The 22229-nt window shown below is 40.6% G+C and overlaps 1 protein-coding gene across 1 annotated transcript in view; it reads right to left on the bottom strand.

Annotated features, from left to right (window-relative positions):
• Positions 1 to 22229, bottom strand: part of LOC103664303 (phospholipid-transporting ATPase IB) — a 565982-nt gene that overhangs the window by 270676 nt on the left and 273077 nt on the right. The window contains exon 25 of the mRNA XM_040621665.1: positions 15315 to 15487. Within this exon, the coding sequence (XP_040477599.1) occupies positions 15315 to 15487 (173 nt within the window). The remainder of the gene's footprint in view (positions 1 to 15314; positions 15488 to 22229) is intronic.

Raw genomic sequence — 22229 nt, 5'->3', positions numbered from 1 at the left:
TCCTAGCAGAGGAGCCTGATGTGGGGCTCGATCCCAGAACGCTGGGATCACGCCCTGAGCCGAAGGCAGACGTTTAATGGCTGTGCCACCCAGGCGCCCCAAGGAAGGGCATAATTTTAAATACAGAACATTCCCAGGCTTATTCTGGGAGGAAATAGTCTTAAGCCTATCATATCCTACTCATGCGATTCTTCCCTCCCATCACTCACTGTCCCCTTTCCAATCCTTTCAGATTCACAAACTCAGAATTCATTAGGGCAATTCCAGCTGATTAAGAAGAAGGGAGGATTTTATTAATTAGCTTAGGCAATGTAGGAACAAACCTAAGTTTGTGTATTAGTCAGCTCAGGCAGGCATAACAAAGTAACACAGCCTGGGGGGCTTAAATAACAGAAATTTATTTTCTCAGCTCTGGAGGCTGAAGGTCCAAGACCAAGATGCTGGCCAATTTGGTTTCTGGTTTCTCCTTCTTGGCTTGCAGATGGCTGCCTTCTTACTGTGTATTCACATGGCAGAGAGCTCTCTGGGGTCTTTTATTATAGGACACTGATCCTATAGGATCAGGACCCCACCATTAAGACCTCCTTTTACCTTAATTACTCTCCTAAAGGTTCTATTTCTAAATACAGTCACATTAGGGGTTAGGACTTCATATAAATTTGAGGAGGACACAATTAAGTCCATAGCACTTAGTATCAGATTTGCTCTCACTGTGGTTTTTGTCTTGGGCAAGGACTAGGGGAGTCACTTAGATCCTTCCTTTCAGTATTATCTAGACCCTTTGAGTCCTCAGAACTTTAGCAAACAAATAGGATTGGCCTTGCTACAGGTAGCGTATGGATCCTACTCCGAGTGGACTTACTACTCAAGCAAGTCTGACTTCACCCAAAGCCCAGACTCTCAGTTACATTGACTGAGGGACTGAGTTAATGCACAAACCTTCACCTTTCTCAACATTTTTTTCCTGTTCTGAGTGTGTCCCTAGAAAGAGGGATTTCCTACAGGGTCAGTTCTCCGGGCTCTGGAGTCCTAGAGGCCATGGCGCTAACCAATGAAGATCATCTCAACACCTTGAAGGTGAAGACCAACTTGGTCTGTGCAAACCAAGAGGAGTTCAAGAATCTTGTTCTCATGGGGGAACTGCTCACAAAACCCTGGCTCAGAAACCTGAAGTCAAACAGCAGCCTAGTCAACATTCTATTGGAGCAAAGTAAGTTGATAGAGGAGAGCACGTCTTTTGAGTGTCTGCTTATAGGTACTGTTTCATACCTCATGAAAATTAACACGAGAAAAGAAGTGCCTCCTCAAAATCAACTATAAATAGCTGCCATTTCTTTGTGGTTATAAAAGGGGGGGGGACCAATGTGTTCTATGAATGAAGATGACACTTCATCTAGTGTCCCAAAAGGATGTGTCATCCAGTCTCCTAGATTGTTCCAACTGTGAGAGTTATAGTCCTTCTGAAGTCTCGCCCTTCTCAAATCCAGCCTGGTTCATCTATGAGGCAAGTGTCTGCCTCTCCCCATGTTTGAAAACTTCTATCACCATCTGCAAAAGGTAAAGAGAGCATGCCTTCACTGGAAAATGTCCCCTGATTAGACAAATTCCGATAATAAATACTGGAACTTACAGCTTTACAGTATCTAACTTTCAATCAGTTCTTGTCTTCTGCATGTATGGTTTTATGTATTTTCTAAAGGCATGTTACTTTCTTCCACAAGAACCATAAGCTAAGGGAGACCATAAGCTAAGTATCTCTGACTCTTTCTCATTTTCCTCCCATGGCAGCACAAACTATAGTGACTGATCCAAAATGGTCATTCCATACATGTTAGTTAGAAAGCAAATATCCAAGAAGACATTTTCCATAGCTTTAGAGAGATGAACAGACTATCACCATGGAGATCTGGACTTGGTGGACGCCCACCTGCACCAGACCTGAACCCCTGGCAGCTGCTGGAGATTATACAGCACCTAGAAATGCTGGAAATTAATTCCTCCTCTTGTATCCCCTCTGACGTGCCCTGTCCTACAGCAGGTCTTAACTTCTCCCCTGTCTTACCAGACCCAACTACATTCACTTGCTCACTAGAAGTTATTGATTCTAATTCCTTCATGACTGCTAATTTGGATCACAGTCCATTACAGAAAATCTGAAAATTCAGTCCAGCAGTTGGTTGAATATCTTCTTTGTGTCAGCGACTCAGGCTACCACCACCCTGCTTGACGTCCCCACTATCGTGAAGTTGAAAAATTGAAAGGGCCTCCTGCCTCACATACATGGTCTATATGGACCTTCATATTGTTGTCTTTCCTAAACACATGCGAGCTCTGCTTATCTGCACAAAAACACTTCAGCCCCTCACCATCATCTTTAGAGTAGTTTTCCAGCATCAACTCTGGAGTTAGGTTGCCGGGCTTCAAACCTTGGACCTATAAGACTCAGGGTAAGGTGCTTAGCCACCTGTGTCTATGCTCTCCAAGCTATAAGGTAAGGATTGTTAAGTTTCCCCTCTGCAGGACTGCTTTAAGGTATCTCTGAGGGCGTAAATGCTAAATGCTTCCAGACAGTTTGGACACAGTGACAACTTGAGTGTTAGCACCAATAACATCAGTATTTCCCACCAGATACCCAGCCCTTGAGCTAATGACACCCCCTCGTCTTCCTAGATTTGACTTTTACAGTACCTCACAGTGATCTGTGCTACCATTTGTCCTTTACAGGCTGGCCCTCCCGCCACACTGAGTCCTCTTGGCATTTGTGTTTACTCATCCATCTTCATCAGTAGACACATCCTTGGCCGGGCCACAGTGCGGAGCCTGGTCAGGCCAGCAAGCTGATGCACTTACCTGGGCCGTCATCCCGAAACCAGCTTATTCCCCCAAAATAACAGGATCCAGTACAACAAAATAGATCTTAAAATAGGCCTAGAAGATGTAGGAAAAGTCCTCTTGTTCTCCACAATTTATCTCAACACACTCACAACACTTAAGCTAAGAAATCTTTGACTTGAAACAGTCTTGAGTATAAATGGAGAAAGGCAAGACACCCAACAATGGACTCACACCCAAGAATCTTTGCAGCAGTTTTCCAACAAAGGAAACACGAGCAGAACCACAGCAAACCCCTACTTTATTTCTTTCACTTCTCTAATTATAAATATTTTCAGACTTGATGAAATGTTGGTATTAACACTAAAGCATCCACCATTTATTATTCTGTAAGTGGCTATGTTTATACTTACAGGTGTTAACATACAATTACAGTTACATAGCAATATCAGTCCAGAGCCCAAGTGTTGTTCGAGTACATGAACATCACTCAGCACTTATTTGTTTTCCATTTTTTAAAAAAGCTTCACCACCTTCTATGTTAATCTTATATTTGTTTCCAGATTTTATCATTCAAAATTCACAGTCAGATGTGAGCACAGAGTTTGAAAAAACATTGAACATATCCCTACCCAAATACTCAAATTATCTATAAATAAGCAAGGATCCCTGTTGTAATTTTCTGTTTGAGAAAAAAAAATTCAATGTACATTCGTCATGATTTTACAAAGAAAAAACATGAACCCAAGTTTCAGTTATCTGTGAACTGGCAAAATACCGTGATAACAGAGGCCTGCTAATTTCTCAAGCTCCAAAATTTTCAAACAACACCTATCCACTAAAACAAATAAAGGTAAGGAAAAAATGCACAAATGATTGACAGATGGTTTTAACTTGGCACTTGTATATTTGAGAAAGGATTATCTTCAAGCTGGTGTATTTACTCTGGTCTTTAATGACTGCTATGTCCAAGTGGTGAAAGGACACTGCTATGAATACTTGCTTAGCAGGAGAAAAATGCTGGCTCTGTGTTTCTCAAGTGACCCAGGTGTCAAGGTTTTGATAGAATAGTGGGGGCGAGGGTAGTTGTCTGTCCATCCGTCTGCCTGCCTCTTTCCATTTGCTGGCCTATCAGGAACAAAGCCACCGAAGCCTGCCTGGCCCTGGAACTGTGATGAAGCTCAGTTAGCTGATTAACAGGAAACAGCAGAAACTACATCTTTCAGCAGAAGCTCTTAGTCTCTGCTGACCCAGCAAAGCTGTGCAGATGACAATGGTAATAAAGCTCGCCAACCATAAAAGTCAAATCAAGCCCAGCTTCCAAAATTGAGCAACTTCAGTTAGCTCCATCAATCTGACATATCTTTTGTTGTTGACAATTTACCTGTTGCCCTAAGTGGGGCTGAATATAATATTTAAGGACTTAGAGAGGCCAAGGATGGAACCATTCATTTCTTGTCATTTGTTTCGTCTTTAAAGTTAAACAAGTGAGAAACTGAATCAGAGACGCTTTGAGCAGAGAGGTCCTCCTACCATGGTGACGGCATGGATGGACCTGGAAGACATTATGCTAAGTGAAATAAGTCAGTCATGGGAGGACAAATACTGCATGATTCCGTTTCTGTGAGGCATCTAAAAGGGTCAAAGGTATAGAACTAGACAAACAGTGGTCACCGGGAGATGGGGGAGGGGAACTGGGGAGTTGCTGCTCAATGGGGAGAAAGGTACAGTTACACAAGAGTAAGTTCCAGAGATTGGCTGTACAACACAGCGCCTCCAGCTGACACTAGAATGTTGTGCACTTAAAAAGTTAAGAGGGTGGATCTCATGTTGAATGTTCTTACTGCATCCAAACACAAAAACAAAACAAAACAAAAACACAGAAACACTACCCAAACCAAAGGGACAGAAGGGAACTTTTGGAGGTGATGCCTATGTTCATTACCTGGATTGTGGTAATGGTAACAAGAGTGTATATATACGTTCAAATTCAAATTGTACATTAATTATATGCAATTTTCTGTATACCAATTATACCTCAATACAGTTGGAAAAACAAACAAATAAGCAAACAAACAAAACAGAGAAGGCTTCAATCTGTGTGTAGTTGCTAACTATAACCCCAGGGCTCCCTGTTCAAACTGGAAACAGGAAAGCTTCCGGGGTGGAGTATTCCTGATGGTTTTCAAAGTCAGAGGACGAATCCTGGCTGTCAGAATCAGGAAAGGGAAAGCATCGATAATTCAGCAGGTACTAAATGAGGGAAAGTGTCAGATGTATAGACAGGAAACTGGAAAACATAATTTTCTTTGGGACCAATTAACGTAAGAGCTACTTTGCATACTCTCGATCAGAAAGGTGTCAATGTTGTCAGAAGAAGTGAATTTTTTCCTAATGAAAGTTAACATGACACTTGTATTAATGAAACACGTTCTGAACTACTTCACAGGAAAGAGAAAAAAAAAACACCTTAAATACAAATACTATCACAAGGCAAGACTTGGGGATATAAATATTTATGACATATTCCACATGTTTAGTTAGGCTCTATTCTTGACTTTTTTTTTCATGGTTTGTTTTTCTAGTAGGAAAGATGCCAAATATTATGAGCTTCTACTTCAGAATTTTGGACCCCAGTTTGACCTAACATCACCTTGTTTCATTTGGCAAGCACTATTGTCAAAAATGACACACACTGATGAATTAATCATTCGTGAAAAAAGAGGAAGAAACACAGGAAAAAACTTGAAAAGTGATGTGTCTATGAGCTCTTCTGGCATCTCATGGGGGCTCCAGTGTGTTGAAAGCAGCTGAGGGGATAGATGGGAGATCACACAGACCCTGTTACCGTAATTCTTAGACTGCTGCCTTACAAGAAGAAAGGGCCTCGTTACTTCCGCTGTCCATTTTGTGTCTAGGCTTCTGTATCGACCACACACTAGTGTGAAGATTATCAACCCAAGGGAACTTCTACCAACCACTTCTCAGCACTGTTCAGAATGACAGCTCTACTACAGAAGAAAAGTGGTATAACACCAATTTTATAACCAAAAAAAATTTCCTAAGACATGTGCTTCCAATTATACAGCATATTATTATATATCAAAGCCTATTACAAAATGCCCCTGGTTGAGATTTCTGTCTCGTTCACATGCCACAAGTGCTAGCTTTTAATTTGGATTACTTAATAATGGATTTTCTTAAAGAAGAGCTTTCTGTATTCCCAATCTTATACTAAAATATGTGCCCACAGTTCATCACATGTACGGTATTCCTCACCAAAGTATTTTGCTAGTTTGGGACACAAGCAACTAAGGTGACAAGTTAATTTATTTTTCTATTTCTCACCTGCAGGAGTTATATGTAAATAGTGATAATATGTCACTTTTAAAAGGCTGGAGAAAAATAAAAAAATATTAGAAATCCTTAATAGTCAAGCGTTGATATTCTAGAGTGATTGGTATAAATTATTTCCTGCAAGAGTTATTTAAGATAGAAATAGTGCTCCACTTCTAAACATAAGTCATCATGAAAATTGGCTTTGATTCCAAGAAGTTTAATAAAATGTTTTTTTCTAAGCTAGAAAGAATTACTTAGAAAAGGATTCCTTGTTCTACTTTGTATTAATCCTGCAAAGTCTCTAAATATGCCAGTCTATACAATGATTAAGTAAGCTATTTCTACACAGTACCGGATCTACACCAATCTAATTTTCACTCTGAATAAATACTGGTCAAACCTGTGGATGGAAAAACATTTTTTAAACTGCGGGCTTTTGGATATTGTTTTTATTCAACATGATGCTGAGAACCATTACATCCGAGCACGCTCACCTTTAGCAGAGCAACAATAAGGCCAGTTAGGACCAAATAAAATTGCTGCAATCATTCAAATAATAGCATTCATTTTAGAGCTAAACGAAAAAAAAAAAAAACCCTGTCTAAGAATGAATTCTACCTTAATTGCATTTAATCAACAAATGGGCAAACATGCTAAGCTGTAATCCAAACAACCCAAGGATCGGTTTACAACCTTGACAAGTTAATAATGTTCTCTGGAATAAGATGTCAACGGAGGAAGCTGACTTATAACTAAACGTGTATGATGCTGAGAAATCATATCATGAAGGAAACTAAAGAAAAGTTTTATTTTTGCAAGTGTATGATTGGACCCCTTACCGATGCGAAGGCCAACCAAAACACAATCAGTGGTACAATTCTAATTAGTGTGTCTGAACTCTGTTTTGGTATCATTCTTGTGTGTGGTTCACAGGCTGAAAGATACCACGAACAAAATGCATAATGTTCTAAGATTTCTTATTATCCATCATGCCTCATTAATGTAAAAAGCTAAGCTGGAGAGGAGGACAAATTAGAAGAGCCAGTTCTTTTCTACCCTAAGTTGTCTGAAGGTAAGACTGATGTACAGGTTTTTGGATGCAGGCTAAGTGAGTCACAGACTTAAGAGAGTCCAGAAAATGAGTATAAGAGTGAGCCAGCTATGGAAATGATATACCATCAGTGTATAAAAATGCTGTGCTGATTTCTTTTCAGACCCTACTCCTCTACGCATCTTGTCACAAAGTAATCTCTTAACTGCTCCCCTTTCTTAATGAGGATAATAAGCCCCAGACTTTGCTGACTAAATGAAGGAGAACACATATGTCCCTGCAGGGAGTGAGCTACGGACCACAGCTCTCTCACTCCAAATCAAATAACTTCACTTTCTTAGGTGAAGGGTACAAACCCTTCTGCCAATTTTTAGGTGGCTTGTTCTTGAATCCATTATTATTTTATGGAAATCATCAAATGTCTTTACAAAGATTTAGCTATAAAAATCTTATTACACTGATAATAATAATAGTAAAAAAAAATAACGTGTTAACCCAAATATCCAATCCATAGATTAATCACTGTGTTTTTATATAAGAGAATACTCACGAGCTTTTAAAAAACACTTTGTATTACTATTTGACATAGAAACTAAACTTTTATAACCCTTTCTTTTCAAGATTTGTTTATTTGAAAGAGAGAGAATGTGTGCGTGTGTGAGCACAAGTGGGGGGAGTGGCAAGGGGAGAGAGAGAGTTCTCAAGCAGATTCCCTGCCGAGCACGGAGCCCGACGTGGGGCTTGATCCCATGACCCCAGACTCTAAGATCATGCCTTGAGCCAAAATCAAGAGTCAGATGCTTAACAGACTGAGCCACCCAGGCTACCCTATCACCCTTTTAAGGGTTTATAGCCTTTTTCATTTCACATTTTGTGAATAAGCTAACCCATTTCCAATAAAGAGTATTTTAACCAAAAGAGATCTAGATTTAAATACCAATTGCATGGTGCACTGGGTGTTATATGCAAGTAATGGATTATGGAACTTTACATCAAAAACTAGGGTTGTACTGTATGGTGACTAACATAATAAAAAATTATTATTAAAAATAAATAAATAAATAAATAAATAAATAAATACCAATTGCAAACAGTGATGAACTCTGGTTGGTGGGATTATGAATTGTTTTCTTTTTTTCTTGCTTATCTGAATTTTCTAATTTTTTTCTACAAGAAATATAAATCACTCTTAAAGTTAGAAAAATAAACCCAAAAATTTTTTAGAAACATTCATTGTGCCCACTCTGCTTTCTTCTCTTGACTGTATTTCTATGGTATCACAATAGGTTCACACATGTTTATCTTTGAATCTACCCTGAGAGACAGAAGTCAAAACACATCCAAGAAAATAAATGATGTTTTCCGAAACCCTTCATTTGCATATGCAGTGGGAATCCCTGCTGTGGTGCTTTCCTCCCACTCCATCTCTTGCCCAGAGACATACAGCCATAAATCATGTCTGCTAATATGGCAGCACTGGAGACAATGAGCATCACCTGTGTTTGCAGGGAACTGTGGCGGGGCCATCAACTAACTTCCTCACAAGGGGAACCCTGATGATTCTTTCATGACTCTTTTCCTGATGATACACGTTAACTTTCAAAATTTCTGAATGTTCTCAAGAGGTCAAAGACAGTCCCCCACACCCCACCAACCCAAGTCTGTGCCTATAAAATTTATCTACATTTTGACAAAACTAAAGAACTTCAAAGAAAAAGGAAAAATGAGAAAACATGAAAGATGGTAGTTCCAAGGACACCAGGAAGAGAGAACAGAGAACCCCTTCTTGAACGTATAAAAAATGGTTTACACATTTTCTACAGGACTTCTTGGAGAAAAGCAGATCCCACACGCTAAACAGGTTTAACCAAAATCTACAGTTTGAAAAATATGTTAAAAGCAAAAACTTCATATAAAACTCAAGTACTAACAGTAATAAACACTTGACTATAAATTAACTGCCACAGCCTTGTGCTGCTCATATCTAGGATAAAGAGACAATGCCTCCATCACTACTAGGTGAGACAGTGTAATTGTCCTGAGGCCTTTATTTCTTCACTTATAAAAACAAAGATAATATTTACCAAGGATCAACAAATTAAGACAGTGCAATTTCTTTTTTTTTTTAAAGATTTTATTTATTTATTTGACAGAGATAGAGACAGGGAACGAGAGAGGGAACACAAGCAGGGGGAGTGGGAGAGGAAGAAGCAGGCTCATAGCGGAAGAGCCTGATGTGGGGCTCGATCCCATAACGCCGGGATCACGCCCTGAGCCGAAGGCAGACGCTTAACCGCTGTGCCACCCAGGCGCCCCTAGACAGTGCAATTTCTGACTCAATATAATAATTAGCTCATATGATTTAGTCTCTTACAGTTTCCTTAAATCAAAATCATGCCTCTTATGCTACCAAAAGGCTCTGGCAGCTGAGAGGCACACGGTACCATCATGTGAGACAGTAAATTCAGAAAATCAGTAGAGAAGACCAGAAGGAATGAGGAGGTGCACAGATGAGGGTGTTATGACTAATTCGGTTCATACATTTTGAATTTAAGGTGTCAAAAGAATGTCAGTGTGAAAAAGTCTCAGATGTGGGTGGAGCTACAGATCTGCGGCTCTAGAAATGGGTCATGCTGGACATGCCGACGGATTGGGGAAGCCATCTATTCTCAACCCCGAATACCCATTAGAATCAACCAGGGGGTTGTATAATCCCTAGAGTTCTAAAATGATTTAATTGTCCTGGGGTAGGGCCTGGGAATCCATCTTTTTTGTTTCTTTCCATAAAGATTTCATTCAAAAGAATGAAACTTTCATTCAACTTTTCATTTTGTTCATTCAACAAACATTTCATTTACATGGATGAATTATTTTATTCATTTGTTTTTTTCTTAAGATTTTTTTTTTTTGACAGAAAGAGCACAAGCAGGAGGAGTGGCAGAGGGAGAGGGAGAAGCAGGCTCCTTGCTGAGCTCCACGCGGGACTCTATCCCAGGACCCTGGGATCATGACCTGAGCCGAAGGCAGACGCTTAACCGGCTGAGCCCCTCATTTCTTTTTTTTTTTTTAAGATAAAGTTCAAATCACATAAAACTAGCCATTTTAAAGTATATCATCTCAGTGGCATCTAGTATATTCACAATGTTGTACAACCACCGCCTTTATCTACTTCTAAAACACTTCCATCATCCCAGAAGGAAACCCTGCACCCATTAAACAGTCACTCCCCATTCCTCCTCCCTCAGCCCCTGGAAACCACTAACCTGCCTTCTGTCTGTATGGACTTACTCTGATTATTTTATTAATGGAATCATATTAATACATAGTCTTTTATGACAGCTCCTTTCACTAGGTATGTGTTTGAGCTTCATCCATATTGTAGCATGTGTATCTGTGCCTTCTCCTCTTTGTGTCCAAATAATATCCCACTGTATGGATATACCACACTTTGTTTATCCATTCATCCGTTAATGGACACTTGGGTTGTTTCCGCCTTTTGGCTGTTGTGAATCGTGCTGCTATGAACATGACCATGCAAGTTTTTGTCTGATGACCCATTTTTAATCTGTGGGTTGACACCTAGCAGTGGGATTGCTGGGTCCTATGATACTCCCATTTTTAAATTTCTGAGGAGAACAAATTGTTTAAGTTCTCTTGGTGATTCAGTGTAAACCTGGAGTTGAGAATCACTAATATGGAAGGTAAATGAAATCATGAGAATAATGGAATGCACCAGGGAGAAGAGATGGGTGGGAATACGATAAGGCCAAAGGCGAAACCTTGGAAATAACATTTCAAAGGCTGCTGAAAAGATCCCATAAGGAAGAGACATATGTAGGAGGAAAAAGAGGTGTCACAGAAATAGAGGCAAATCCAGTGGGGGGAGCCACTGACATCAGCTGCTGAGGAGGAGTCAAGAAAGAAATTGAGAGTCTGTTGCATATGGCAAGATGGAGGTCACTGGCATCTGGGGATCTCCTGGCTTCACTGAAGCCCTGCTTTCAAGGAGTTGAGGCCCACATGAGATGCAAAGTTGAAGAGAGGCGAGTAGTGTAACATACTCTTATTCATTATTCCATGACACCCAGAAACATACAGGACAGATATCAAGCCTACCACAAAAATGTTATTAGACCAACAAGTTTCTCCCTCAACGAACAATGTGGCGCTGTCCCTGGCAGCTACAACAGTAAGCCACAGTACAGTACTGACCTGTACCTGTTTGGCTGACCTTTTCATGACCTTTCTAGGATTCTAACTACATGGAAAATATTTGGGTATAATAATATACAATTAGCTAAATTGTTTGGTCTAATGCCAGCAAAATATTTCACAAATTCTTACATTATTTGCCCCATTTTCTGCCTAAAACATTATTTTAGCTTAAAAGTATTTATCAGTTTTTATAAAACATTCACTGGTCTCCGAATCAATATCGATGGCCGACAGTGCTTCATGATTTCACTGAAGTTATTTTCCGAAAGAAATTATTTTCTTCTATTATTAGAGAAAAGGGTAACCTTTACAATGATTGCATTTTAAAGATGAAAAGTGAGAATTAAGGTCAACCTTATGTTTGAAGTCATATTAAATTCAACTTAGGTTTAAATTCTCAATGAATAGTAAGCAACATCTGAAGTACACGAGTGCTTTTATTAAAAAAAAAAAAGTATGTGTTGGGTTTTTGTTTTTTTTTTTAATTTTGAGTATGAGACCAGCCAAGAAATGTCTCCTGGAGCGGTAAACTAGTACACTATCCTAGATTCCTTTTTTCAATTAGTGCTTCTATTCTGTAGACAGTAACAGTATTTAATTTGAAATTTCCTCTTTCTGTGCCAATTCCAGTTTGAACTCCTTCCTGGGAAGTCTTTGAGTGCACAGCTTTATGTGACACACAAAGCCCTCTGAAAGCAGCCAAAGAAAGAAGGGGAAAAAGATGTTTTTCTTTAGTATCAAGCACCTGGCAAGCAAAGAACGTGTTCCTGTAAAGCCTTGAAGGCATTCCTGCTCTCCCCGGAGAATCCAAACGGTCTCGTTTTGATTTCCCTTTGAAAAACCATGAAGTGAGAGCACGTTTGCCTTGATTTACAGTTTACCAGACTTTTCCGTGTTGTTTCTTGTTGCTTGTTTCTCCTCACCAACAAGTCAGGGTGATGGTCCCTTGACCAACTCACAGCTGGCAGAGAGAGGGACTCCCTCGTCATGACTTCTGGCTCAGGGTGGGACAGTGACATCCCCCAGTGCTAAGGACCTCACAGAAATCACGGACCTACTCAGCAGCTTTATAACACAGACACAAAGAAGAAATTACAAGAAAAGAAGATTTCACCACAATTCCTCCCCTTCTTGCCATTTGCATGTCCCTGAGTTAAACGGCCCAAATAGAGCCCAGGAAAGAAAGCACAATATCAGCTACTTAACAAAGGGAGCCATTAGACAGGACACCGAAGCACAGGGTAAAAGAATAAACAGATACATTGGACTTCATCAAAATTAAAATCTTTTATGCTGTCAACAATACTTTCAAGAAGACGAAAAGACAGCCAATAGAATGGGAGAAAACATTTGTAAACCATATTTCTGATAAGGTACTTGTATTCAGCGTACATAAAGAATGCTTACAACTCAATAACGAAAAGACAAACAATCCAATTTAAAAATGGACTTGAACAGACCTTTCTCCAGAGAATATATACAAATGGCCAATAAGCATATGAAAAGATGCTCAACATCATTAACCATCAGGGAAATGCAACCAAAACTATGAAATACCACTTTACAACCACTAGGCCAAACAATGAAAAAGGCAGATAATAACTGATGGTTGGATGTGGATGTGCTGGTGGGAATATAAAAGGGTGTAGCCACTTTGGAACCCACTCTGACGGTTCTTCAAGACATTAAGCGTAGACTTACCAGCTGACCCAGCATTTCTACTCCTCAGTATATACCCAAGAGAAATGAAAACAGATGTCCATACAAAAACTTGCACATGAATCCTCATAGCAGCATTACTCTGGTCAAAAAGTATAAACAACCCAAATGCAAATCAAGACGGATGACTAACAATGGTATATCCATTAGCCATACAATAGAATATTATTCAGCTGGGAAAAGGAATGAAGTACTGATCTATTCTACAACGTGGATGAACCTTGAAAACATATGCTAAGTGAAAGAAATCAGAAAAAGACCACATCTTATATAGCTGCATTCACATGAAATGTCCCAAATTGGCAAATCCTTACAGACACGAAAGCAGATTTGTGGTTGTTTAGCACTGAGGGAGGTTGGGGGAGGGTGAAGGAGGATGGGGACTGATTAATAATAGATAAGAGGGTTTCTTTTGTGGGTGATTAAAATATACTAAAATTGGTTGTGGTGATGGTTACAAAACTCTCTGAATATACTAAAAGCCATTGAACTATACACTAAATGGGTGAATTGTATGATAGGTGAATTATATCTCAATTAAGTTGAGATTGAGAGAAAAGAGATTGAGAGAGAGAGAGAGAGAGAGAGAGAGAGAGAGAGAGAGAGAGATGATCATAAAACCAGGAAGCATGGCCTTTCATTTCCAGATACTCTGGTCATTCCTCACTATCCCAGTTCCCTTTTAGCTGTACCAAGTTCCCTGACTTAGACATAACACCAAGTTCTCTTCACTGTTTCAAACACATTTGAATTTGTTCCTCACCCCGAGGTTCTTGAACATCCAACAACCAGAACGCAACACCTACATTCCCTTCTATCATGGAGCCTCCACCAGCTGCCACCCCAGCTCTCCTTGACCTTTGATGACATGTCCCAAATTACAGAGAGGAATCAAGAGAGCAGGATAAAATGAGAGAGAACTAGCATCATGTGAAGACAGCTCAGGGTTCTGAGTAGGGAGATGTATTCATGGGGAAACAGCAACAAATTGTTTGGTCTCAGATACGAACCACTGGGAGTGGGGGGCAAGGTTGGGGAGACAAGGGAGAGACTTTCCTAATAGCTTTCCCCCAGACTTATGGGCCATCCCAAACAGGCAGTGTCATGAGAGGTCTGGGTAGAGAGGCATAGGAGATGATGTCACTAGAGACTTTTAATAAGGCAGAAGCAGCAAGACCATCTTGTCAATGTGACAGCCATTATTCCGAACAGACCATGATCGAATCCCCAACAGGCGTTCTTAAAGGATTAATGCAGGAGGAATTTAAAAGCATCCTGATAACTGACTTCTGACAAAATACCCAAGAAGACAATGTATAAAAACTGTGTAACTGTAAAATATAAGAGCAAGCATAAATGAGATTATTAATGCAATGATATGGATTGTGCATTTAACCATGTACCAGGTAATGCCTAAGCACAATGTTTTCAGAAATGAGTAGCTCTCCTCTCACCTTTCAAGTTGTTTGCTGCACAATCAGGGTGGTGCTGCACATCTTTCTAGTAGTTTATTTTCTTTATAATTCTGACTCTCAAATCTTGACTATCAGAACTGGACCTCACATAGCCAGGAGTCAATGGAATGTAGCAATGCCCACCTTCAAACACCTTCCCAGATTTCATGAAAGAACAACAGGACTTCTTCAGTGGAAACTAATATAACACTGTATGTTAAGTAGTCGGAATTAAAATAAAAACTTAAAAAAAAAAAAACCAACGAAGTTGTCTGGTTAGATCCTGACATAAAAATTGGAATAGCATGGACCCAACCAAAGTTCCTTACTGACTGACTAGAAATAGCCACTGTATATATCCCACAAGTCTTGGAAGCTGAGCTTGGATATCCAAAACCAAGGACCCAAGTACGTAGGGCTCTTCTCACGTCCCACACCTGCTCGTGGCAGACTTATTCCCATTAATCTCCCAGGAGAGAGACCCTGACTCTTCTTTTATCTTCTCAGAAGGCAATAAACCAAACTGTAAAAACCACTAACTGCTTCTCCGCAAATCTGTGAATGGACAGTTAAACTAGTATTTTTATTTTGCTGGCTTTTTAAATGAAACTTGACCCCTATAATTTCCACGCAGTCTTCTTTAATAAAAGCACAAGAGATAGCCATGTTGGAATGTGAACCACGCACAGCCCGTGCATGCCTACCTGCAGCATATGACCGCTTTGCAGGAGAGTGCCAAATCCAGGAAGCTTCTCCTGACTTCAAAGGACAGCGCATACTTCAGTGTGTGGCCATCGATGATGAGGGCCACGTCGTTCTCCTTGCCCAACAGATTCCCAAGGTCAGTGCAGTGCTGCGTAATGGCTGCCCTTGTTGCCTGAAACAAGAGGGGGGGGTCATGATTTTGTGTGTTCCATAGATCAAAAACAGAACTTAAGAAAAAAATCAAAAGTTCCTTAAAGTGAGAACATGCCCATTCTAATGTAAAGCATACAGAGTTCAATTTGATGTGAGTGTATATAAATGCACATTAAAATTCCACTGAACTGCCTGCTAAGTCTGTTTTATGGGTGAAAACATCCCCTTTAAAGATATTTACATTTGATATTTACAATAACCTACTCTGGTTGCATTCTAGGCTGAACTAGAATATTCAAATTCTTTTCCACTGGAACTTTCATTGCTAAGGTTCTTATGACTGTTTTTCTCCCTCCTCCTTTATACTACATATATATTATTCTTGGTGCCTCTAGAACAGGAAACACCATATAAACAAATGTGTGATTTTTTTTTCCAAAAGATAAAATTGTTAAAACCTAAATGGCAAATATTTCTCAGTTTGCAAAGACAATCTTTAAACCCTCCAAAAGGTATTAGGGGATATACACAAAAGATTAATTTCTATCCTCTGCTGAGATCTTCAGATTAAAACACTTCTTTCCATGGGTCATCAGAAGAAGACACAAACTGATCATTTTTTCATGTTACAGAAAATATCTAATCAAATTAAACATTTTAAAACAGCACTTTTTGGGGCGCCTGGGTGGCACAGCGGTTGGGCGTCTGCCTTCGGCTCAGGGCGTGATCCCAGCGATCTGGGATCGAGCCCCACATCAGGCTCTTCTGCTATGAGCCTGCTTCTTCCTCTCCCACTCCCCCTGCTTGTGTTCCCTCTCTCGCTGGCTGTCTCTATCTCTGTCGAATAAATAAAAATAAAATCTTAAAAAAAAAATTTAAAAAAACCAGCACTTTTTAGGACACTACTACCAGCCTAAACAAGTGCCTTGGTGTGATGTCTTAATCAGATTCAATTAAAGCACAGAATCTTTCTTTGGATTTTTTTTTAAAAAAGTATGTCTGACTTCCCAATGAATTTATAACTATGACTAGGATATCTGGTTCAAATATAAGAATGAAATTTTTAGTTCATAATAAAAAAATGTGGTTTAAGTTGATCAGGGGAGCACAAAGTCTGCTGAAATTATTCTGTCAGGACAACCTTTGGTTATTAAACTACACTTACATATAATTTACGCCCCTGATAACATAAATTACCATCTCGAAGAAGTATGTCAAATGGACAGGAATCTTTCTATCTCTAGTTAAACCGAGGATCAGCTACCATCACAAAGCAAGGTCCAACTGCTATTGTCTTACTGCTCAGTTTTCATTCTCAACAAGACAATTGAGACAACACTTATCAGAAAGATGTGTTTGAGGCATAATTGTGGTCTAGAGCTCCGTTCTGTGGTCAGATGTCCCAGGGTCTTCTCCCAACCCTCTACTTAATACGTCTGTGACCTTGGGCAAATCACTTAGCCTCTTTCAACAGCAATTCTTTTTTTTTAAATAATCTTTTTTATTATATTATGTTAGTCACCATACAGTACATCTCTGGTTTCTGATGTAAAGTTCCATGATTCATTAGTTGCGTATAACACCCAGTGCACCATGCAATATGTGCCCTCCTTACTACACATCACCAGCCTATCCCCTTCCCCCACCCTCTTCCCCTCTGAAGCCCTCAGTTTTTTTCTCAGAGTCCATAGTCTTCTTAAGTGTAAAACAGAGCTAAGAATAGGTACCTCATAGCACTTTTGTTACGAACAAATGAACTAATCGGTACCACCTGCTTAACACTCAGCTTGGCACATAATAAGCACTCAATGAAGCCCATTCTTCCTCTGGTTACTATTTATGCACTAAGAATTTCCTACATCTAGGAAAATACACAGTGGTGCTACTTCAGGTGGTGACTAAATGCCATCACTGACAATGCCTTCTTTGTCAATGTAATAACAGAAGCATAATTGATGGAAGAGTGTCCTAAGAATAAAAGTTGACTTTTAGTAAAAATAAAGGAAACTTTATACTTTTTCACTCTTAATTAGTTGCATAATTCTGAATCTCAAACAAAACATCTATGTTTACCTTATCTGTACAAACAGCCTGCCCTTTAGAATCTGGGTAGAAAAAATCCCACCCACTCAGGGAAATCCCGGTGTGGCAGCCTGGGTGTGCTCACCGGGGAGCTCAGACAAGTCTGGGCAATTCTGAGGAGTGTGTTTGCCAGGGGTCGGTCTGTGGTGGACAGAAAAACCTCCTGGGAAATATTTTACTAAAAGGGCTGAGGCAAGCTATGCTGATCTTTTCCATGGTCAACATGCCAATACTGTCGTAGAGGGACCGTCTAGCCCAGTGTCTGTTACTCCCGTTGCCGCCCCCTCCGCATGGACTTATGGAGGAAAAGGTTGAAGAATACGAATCTCTGAGATAAGGAGACCCCTGCCTGTGGCGTCTTTGTAAGGGGGCACAGTACAAATGAAGATATGCATCAGTTAGTAATATTATGAAGGGTACTTTCTCCACATGGGGGTATTTCTGGTCCACTGAGAAAGACAGACTGAACCCTTCTTCCTCAGCCGAGTGTTGGCAGCTGACTGCCTGTTGGTGTGTGAGGCTCTGGGGCACGAGCAGGGAGGGTGCCCAGCACTGGGACTGTGAATAGCAGAAATGTGATTACTGAGACATAGACAATCTTCCCCTTCCCCCCATAGTCAGTCAATCAATTGTGTAGGGAAGGACCCGAAAGGGAGCTGGAGTTTCAACAGCGGCAGGCAGGGACACAGAGTCACCCACATGGCCCATCTTCCTGAGAGCTTCCTATGCCCACAGTGGCCTGGGGAACACGGATGATACTAAGTTGAAATATTTTCAGGTTGAACCACGCAAAGTGCTATGGACAGAATGTTCGTATCCCCCGAAAATGCAGACATTGAAACCCTAATCCCCAGTGGAAGAGTATTTGGCGGTAGAGCCTTTGGGAGGTCATTAGGTCACAGGGGAGAAGCACTCAGAATGAGATTAGTGCTCTTACAGGAAGCTACCAGAGAGTTTCTTCCTTCTCTCCCTTTCTCTGCCCCTCCAGCCACAGGAGGACACAGCATGCACACAGCCAGTCCATACCCCAGGAAGAGAGCCCTTGTCAGACAATGGATCTGCCATCACCTTGATCTTAGACTTCCCAGCCTTCAGAACCACGAGGAATAGATTTGTGTTGTGGAAGCCACCCCGTCTATGGTATTTCTGTATAGCGGACTGAGCAAAGACAAAAGCCAACTCCTTGAGCCCACTGGTGATGCAGCACTACAACTCTTGGCATAATGGATAACGGAGATGAAAACACGCGGCTTGTGCCCAAGACAATGTGAGGGCACACAGACTGAGCGCGCAATAACTGCTTTCGTGTTTATTGTCTAATAAAATGTACTAACTGCACAACAGATACATGTGTCGTACTGAACATGGAAGAGAAGACTGCTAATACATGGGCGGGGTGGGAGGGCAGCAGAGGCGTCTTGCAGCAGGAGATGCCCGCGGGAGTGAATGATGCCCCAAGGCTGTGCTGAACTACAGACTGTTAGAAACATGGCAGTCATGCTGTCCAGTTGCAAAAAGAGCACCAAACGTTACTAAGTTACCATGTGGGCCATTCAGCCTTCCTGGGACATTTTGCATTACATTTTCCTTTCCTTTTTTTTCCCCCAAGTTTTTATTTAAATTCCAGTTAGTTAACATTTGTATAATATTAATTTCAGGTGTAGAACCAGATGATTCATCACTCAGATACAACAGCCGGTGCTCATCACAAGTGTTCTCCTTAATCCCCATCACCTATTTCCTTCACCCCCCCCACTTCCCCTCCAGCAACTCTCAAGTTTGCTCTCTGTAGTTAAGAGTTTGTTTTCCAGTTGAACCTTCTTACTCCTCATATCCTACTCCTTTTGCTTGCAACGTTCTCTATTCCTCACCTCTGTTCCTACCTGAACCATCCTGTTCTCCTCTCACTTCATTTGCACAGAATCACACCTTTGCCTGTGAGACTGAAAACCTTCCTCACCACTAAAACCTCTCCAAATCCATCCTCCTAACTCCACCCTTGACTTGTCTCCAGCCTCTACTTTGGTTTTAATTCCTTGGCTTCCAGTGCCCACTCAGCAATAATCTTTGATCAAACCCAGACTAGCTGGGTTCACTGCACATGTGTGGCAGAATATAGGTCCCTTCTGTGCAGTTCTCAAGCAAGCCAATCGAAGGTATTACTATCACAAACAGTTCCTTATTCTCAAATGGACTATGATTCAAAAGTCTATTTGTAAGTTAGTTATTGGGCACTTAGAATCTATTTTCCCAAAGGAACGATGTTACAAATTGTGGTTGGATCCCAGGGCCTGTTAATGCCTATTTAGCCCAGTCGCTAAAATTTATACTGCAGTCTCTTATTTTAATAAAAAACCAATTACTGAAAGTTACAATGGACTTAGCTGTTATGAGGGGCATAGGGAGTTGGGACCGGGAGTTTCATTCCCAGAAAGATACAGAACATTCCAAAATCCTTCATTAGAATTTGCCTGTTAGGCATTAATATGAAAAAAATCTATTTCCAGGTTTTCATACATGTTCTACAATATTATTTTCCTTCACAATTAAAAACACACACGATTTACAGCCAAAGTGAGCAAGTGCAGCTACCGACTGTTGCCATAACCACGCCACTCACTCACCTGTCCCTCACCTGTGCTGTACTGGGAACCCTACATTTCTTATCAGCAAGCTCAGCACTTGCCTTTGCATTCCCAGCTTTTTAAACAAAATCATGTAAACACCACAGACATGCCACCCTAGAGCTCGGGAAATGGTCATCTGTCTGCTCACAGATCAGAGGTTCACCTGAAGTACAGTCGAAGTTGAACCTGCCCAATTTACACACAGCAGATGGGATCCGAAAGGTCGTTCTACTGTTAATCACTCTGGATTTAATAAGCTGGGAAAGATGAAGATTTCTAGAATCTGGATGCCTGTCTACCAATTTGCAGGTAGCAGGAATCTTTCCTCAAAATGAAACCATTCCAGCAACACTGAAATCTGTCAAGGCAGGTGACCCTCTCCCTCCACGAGCTTGGCAGTGTCATAAGGAATTTCTTAGACGCTGAACTAGCAGCAGCTGCCTCAGACCCCACTTTGATGTTCTGCAAATTCCAACAGGCTCAGAGCTGACGATGCTGAAAGCCGGACGGTTCAAGTTTCATGAGCAGCAATTCAGCCAAATCTTACTTTGCCTTCGAGAGCAAACTCCCTTCTCCCGAATTAACCTTGGGCTAATGAGTATTTAACCATAATGCTCATCCTCTGGACCATGGGTTCAAAATGGTTTTGTTGTTCTTCCATTCTAGCCATCTATTTTCTTGTCCCTTGCCAACTGTCAGATGCACCTTCTCTCACCAGTGCGCATTCTCCTGTCATTCCCACCGTCCAGCCTCCCAGACCAGCCACAGTGAACATTCTCCTTATTCCGGCCACTTCCATTTGTTTACTATCATTTTCCTTTCCAATATAATCACACCTGTTTTCTGACGGCATTAACACTCTCAATACTTTTGCATTTATAAACCCTAATGACACAAAAGTTTGTAAAGCTAAAGACAAAGCACAAATCCAGCAAACCCATTCTAGGCAAATAAAAAAGGTGAAGGCTGAAAACAAGATAATTTCTCATGGCCCCTACTGGCAGCTGTTGATGCCAGCAGAACTTATACCTTTTTGCTCTAGATGTTACTTTGTTGTAATCTATGAATATCTCTAAATTTAAAGTTCATTAGAAAGTCAGAGGAATCTCTGTTAAATGTGTAATGTTTCAAGGATTTCCTACGACACTAATAATTCCAAGGAAGATGGGATGCTATCTCACAGGCATCGAGCAAACATTCTTAAGAGATAATCTGGCTTTTTGCCACCAAGCACCCACATACCTGTTTGGTACCCTCAGGTCACTTCTACTGCCACTCCCATCAAGCATTCTCCACACTGGCCATCTCCACCTCCTACAAAATGTTTCTATTTCTGATTTTAAAAAATTGTTTATCTTAGATTACTGAGATTACCCAATTTACTGAATTCTCTGTAACATACAAACTTTAACGGAAATGACGTTTTGTTAATCACCTTCATCGAGTTATAATTAACATACAGTAGAGTTGGGCCATTTAAGTGTACAATTCAATGAGTTTTGGCAAAGGTATGCAGTCCTGTAACCTCCTCCATAACCAAGGCACAGGACATTTCCATCACCCCAAAACGTGCCCTCCTGTCCTCCTGCACGCAATCCCATCCCCCTGCCCCGACCCGGCCCCTGGCAATCATCGAACTACTCTGTCACTAGAGTTTTGCCTTTTCTAGAATGCCACATAAATAGAATCAGACTTTACAGTCTTTTCTGTCTGGCCTATTCACTTAGCCTAAGGCTTTGAGATCTGTCTGGTGTTTCTGTGCTTATCAATTCCTTTTTGTTCCTGAGTCCACTGTATGAATATACCACAATTTGTTGAATTCACTCACCCATTATTACACATTGGGTTGTCTCCAGTTTTAGGATATTATGAATAATTCTAGAAATATTTGTATACTGGTCTTTGCATGGACATATGCTCCTAACTCTCCTGGGTAGATACCTAGGATTGGAATTACTCTGTCAAAACCCCAACAGACACACAGAGCAAGTGTACGTCCAACTTTACAGAGATGGTAAGGCTGTTTCTAACAAAAAGACCTGGTGGTGGCAT

This window comes from Ursus maritimus, unplaced genomic scaffold (assembly GCF_017311325.1).
Source record: "Ursus maritimus isolate PB19 unplaced genomic scaffold, ASM1731132v1 scaffold_10, whole genome shotgun sequence".
Taxonomy (NCBI): Eukaryota; Metazoa; Chordata; class Mammalia; order Carnivora; family Ursidae; genus Ursus; species Ursus maritimus.
This window is presented reverse-complemented; position numbering and strand designations above follow the sequence as displayed.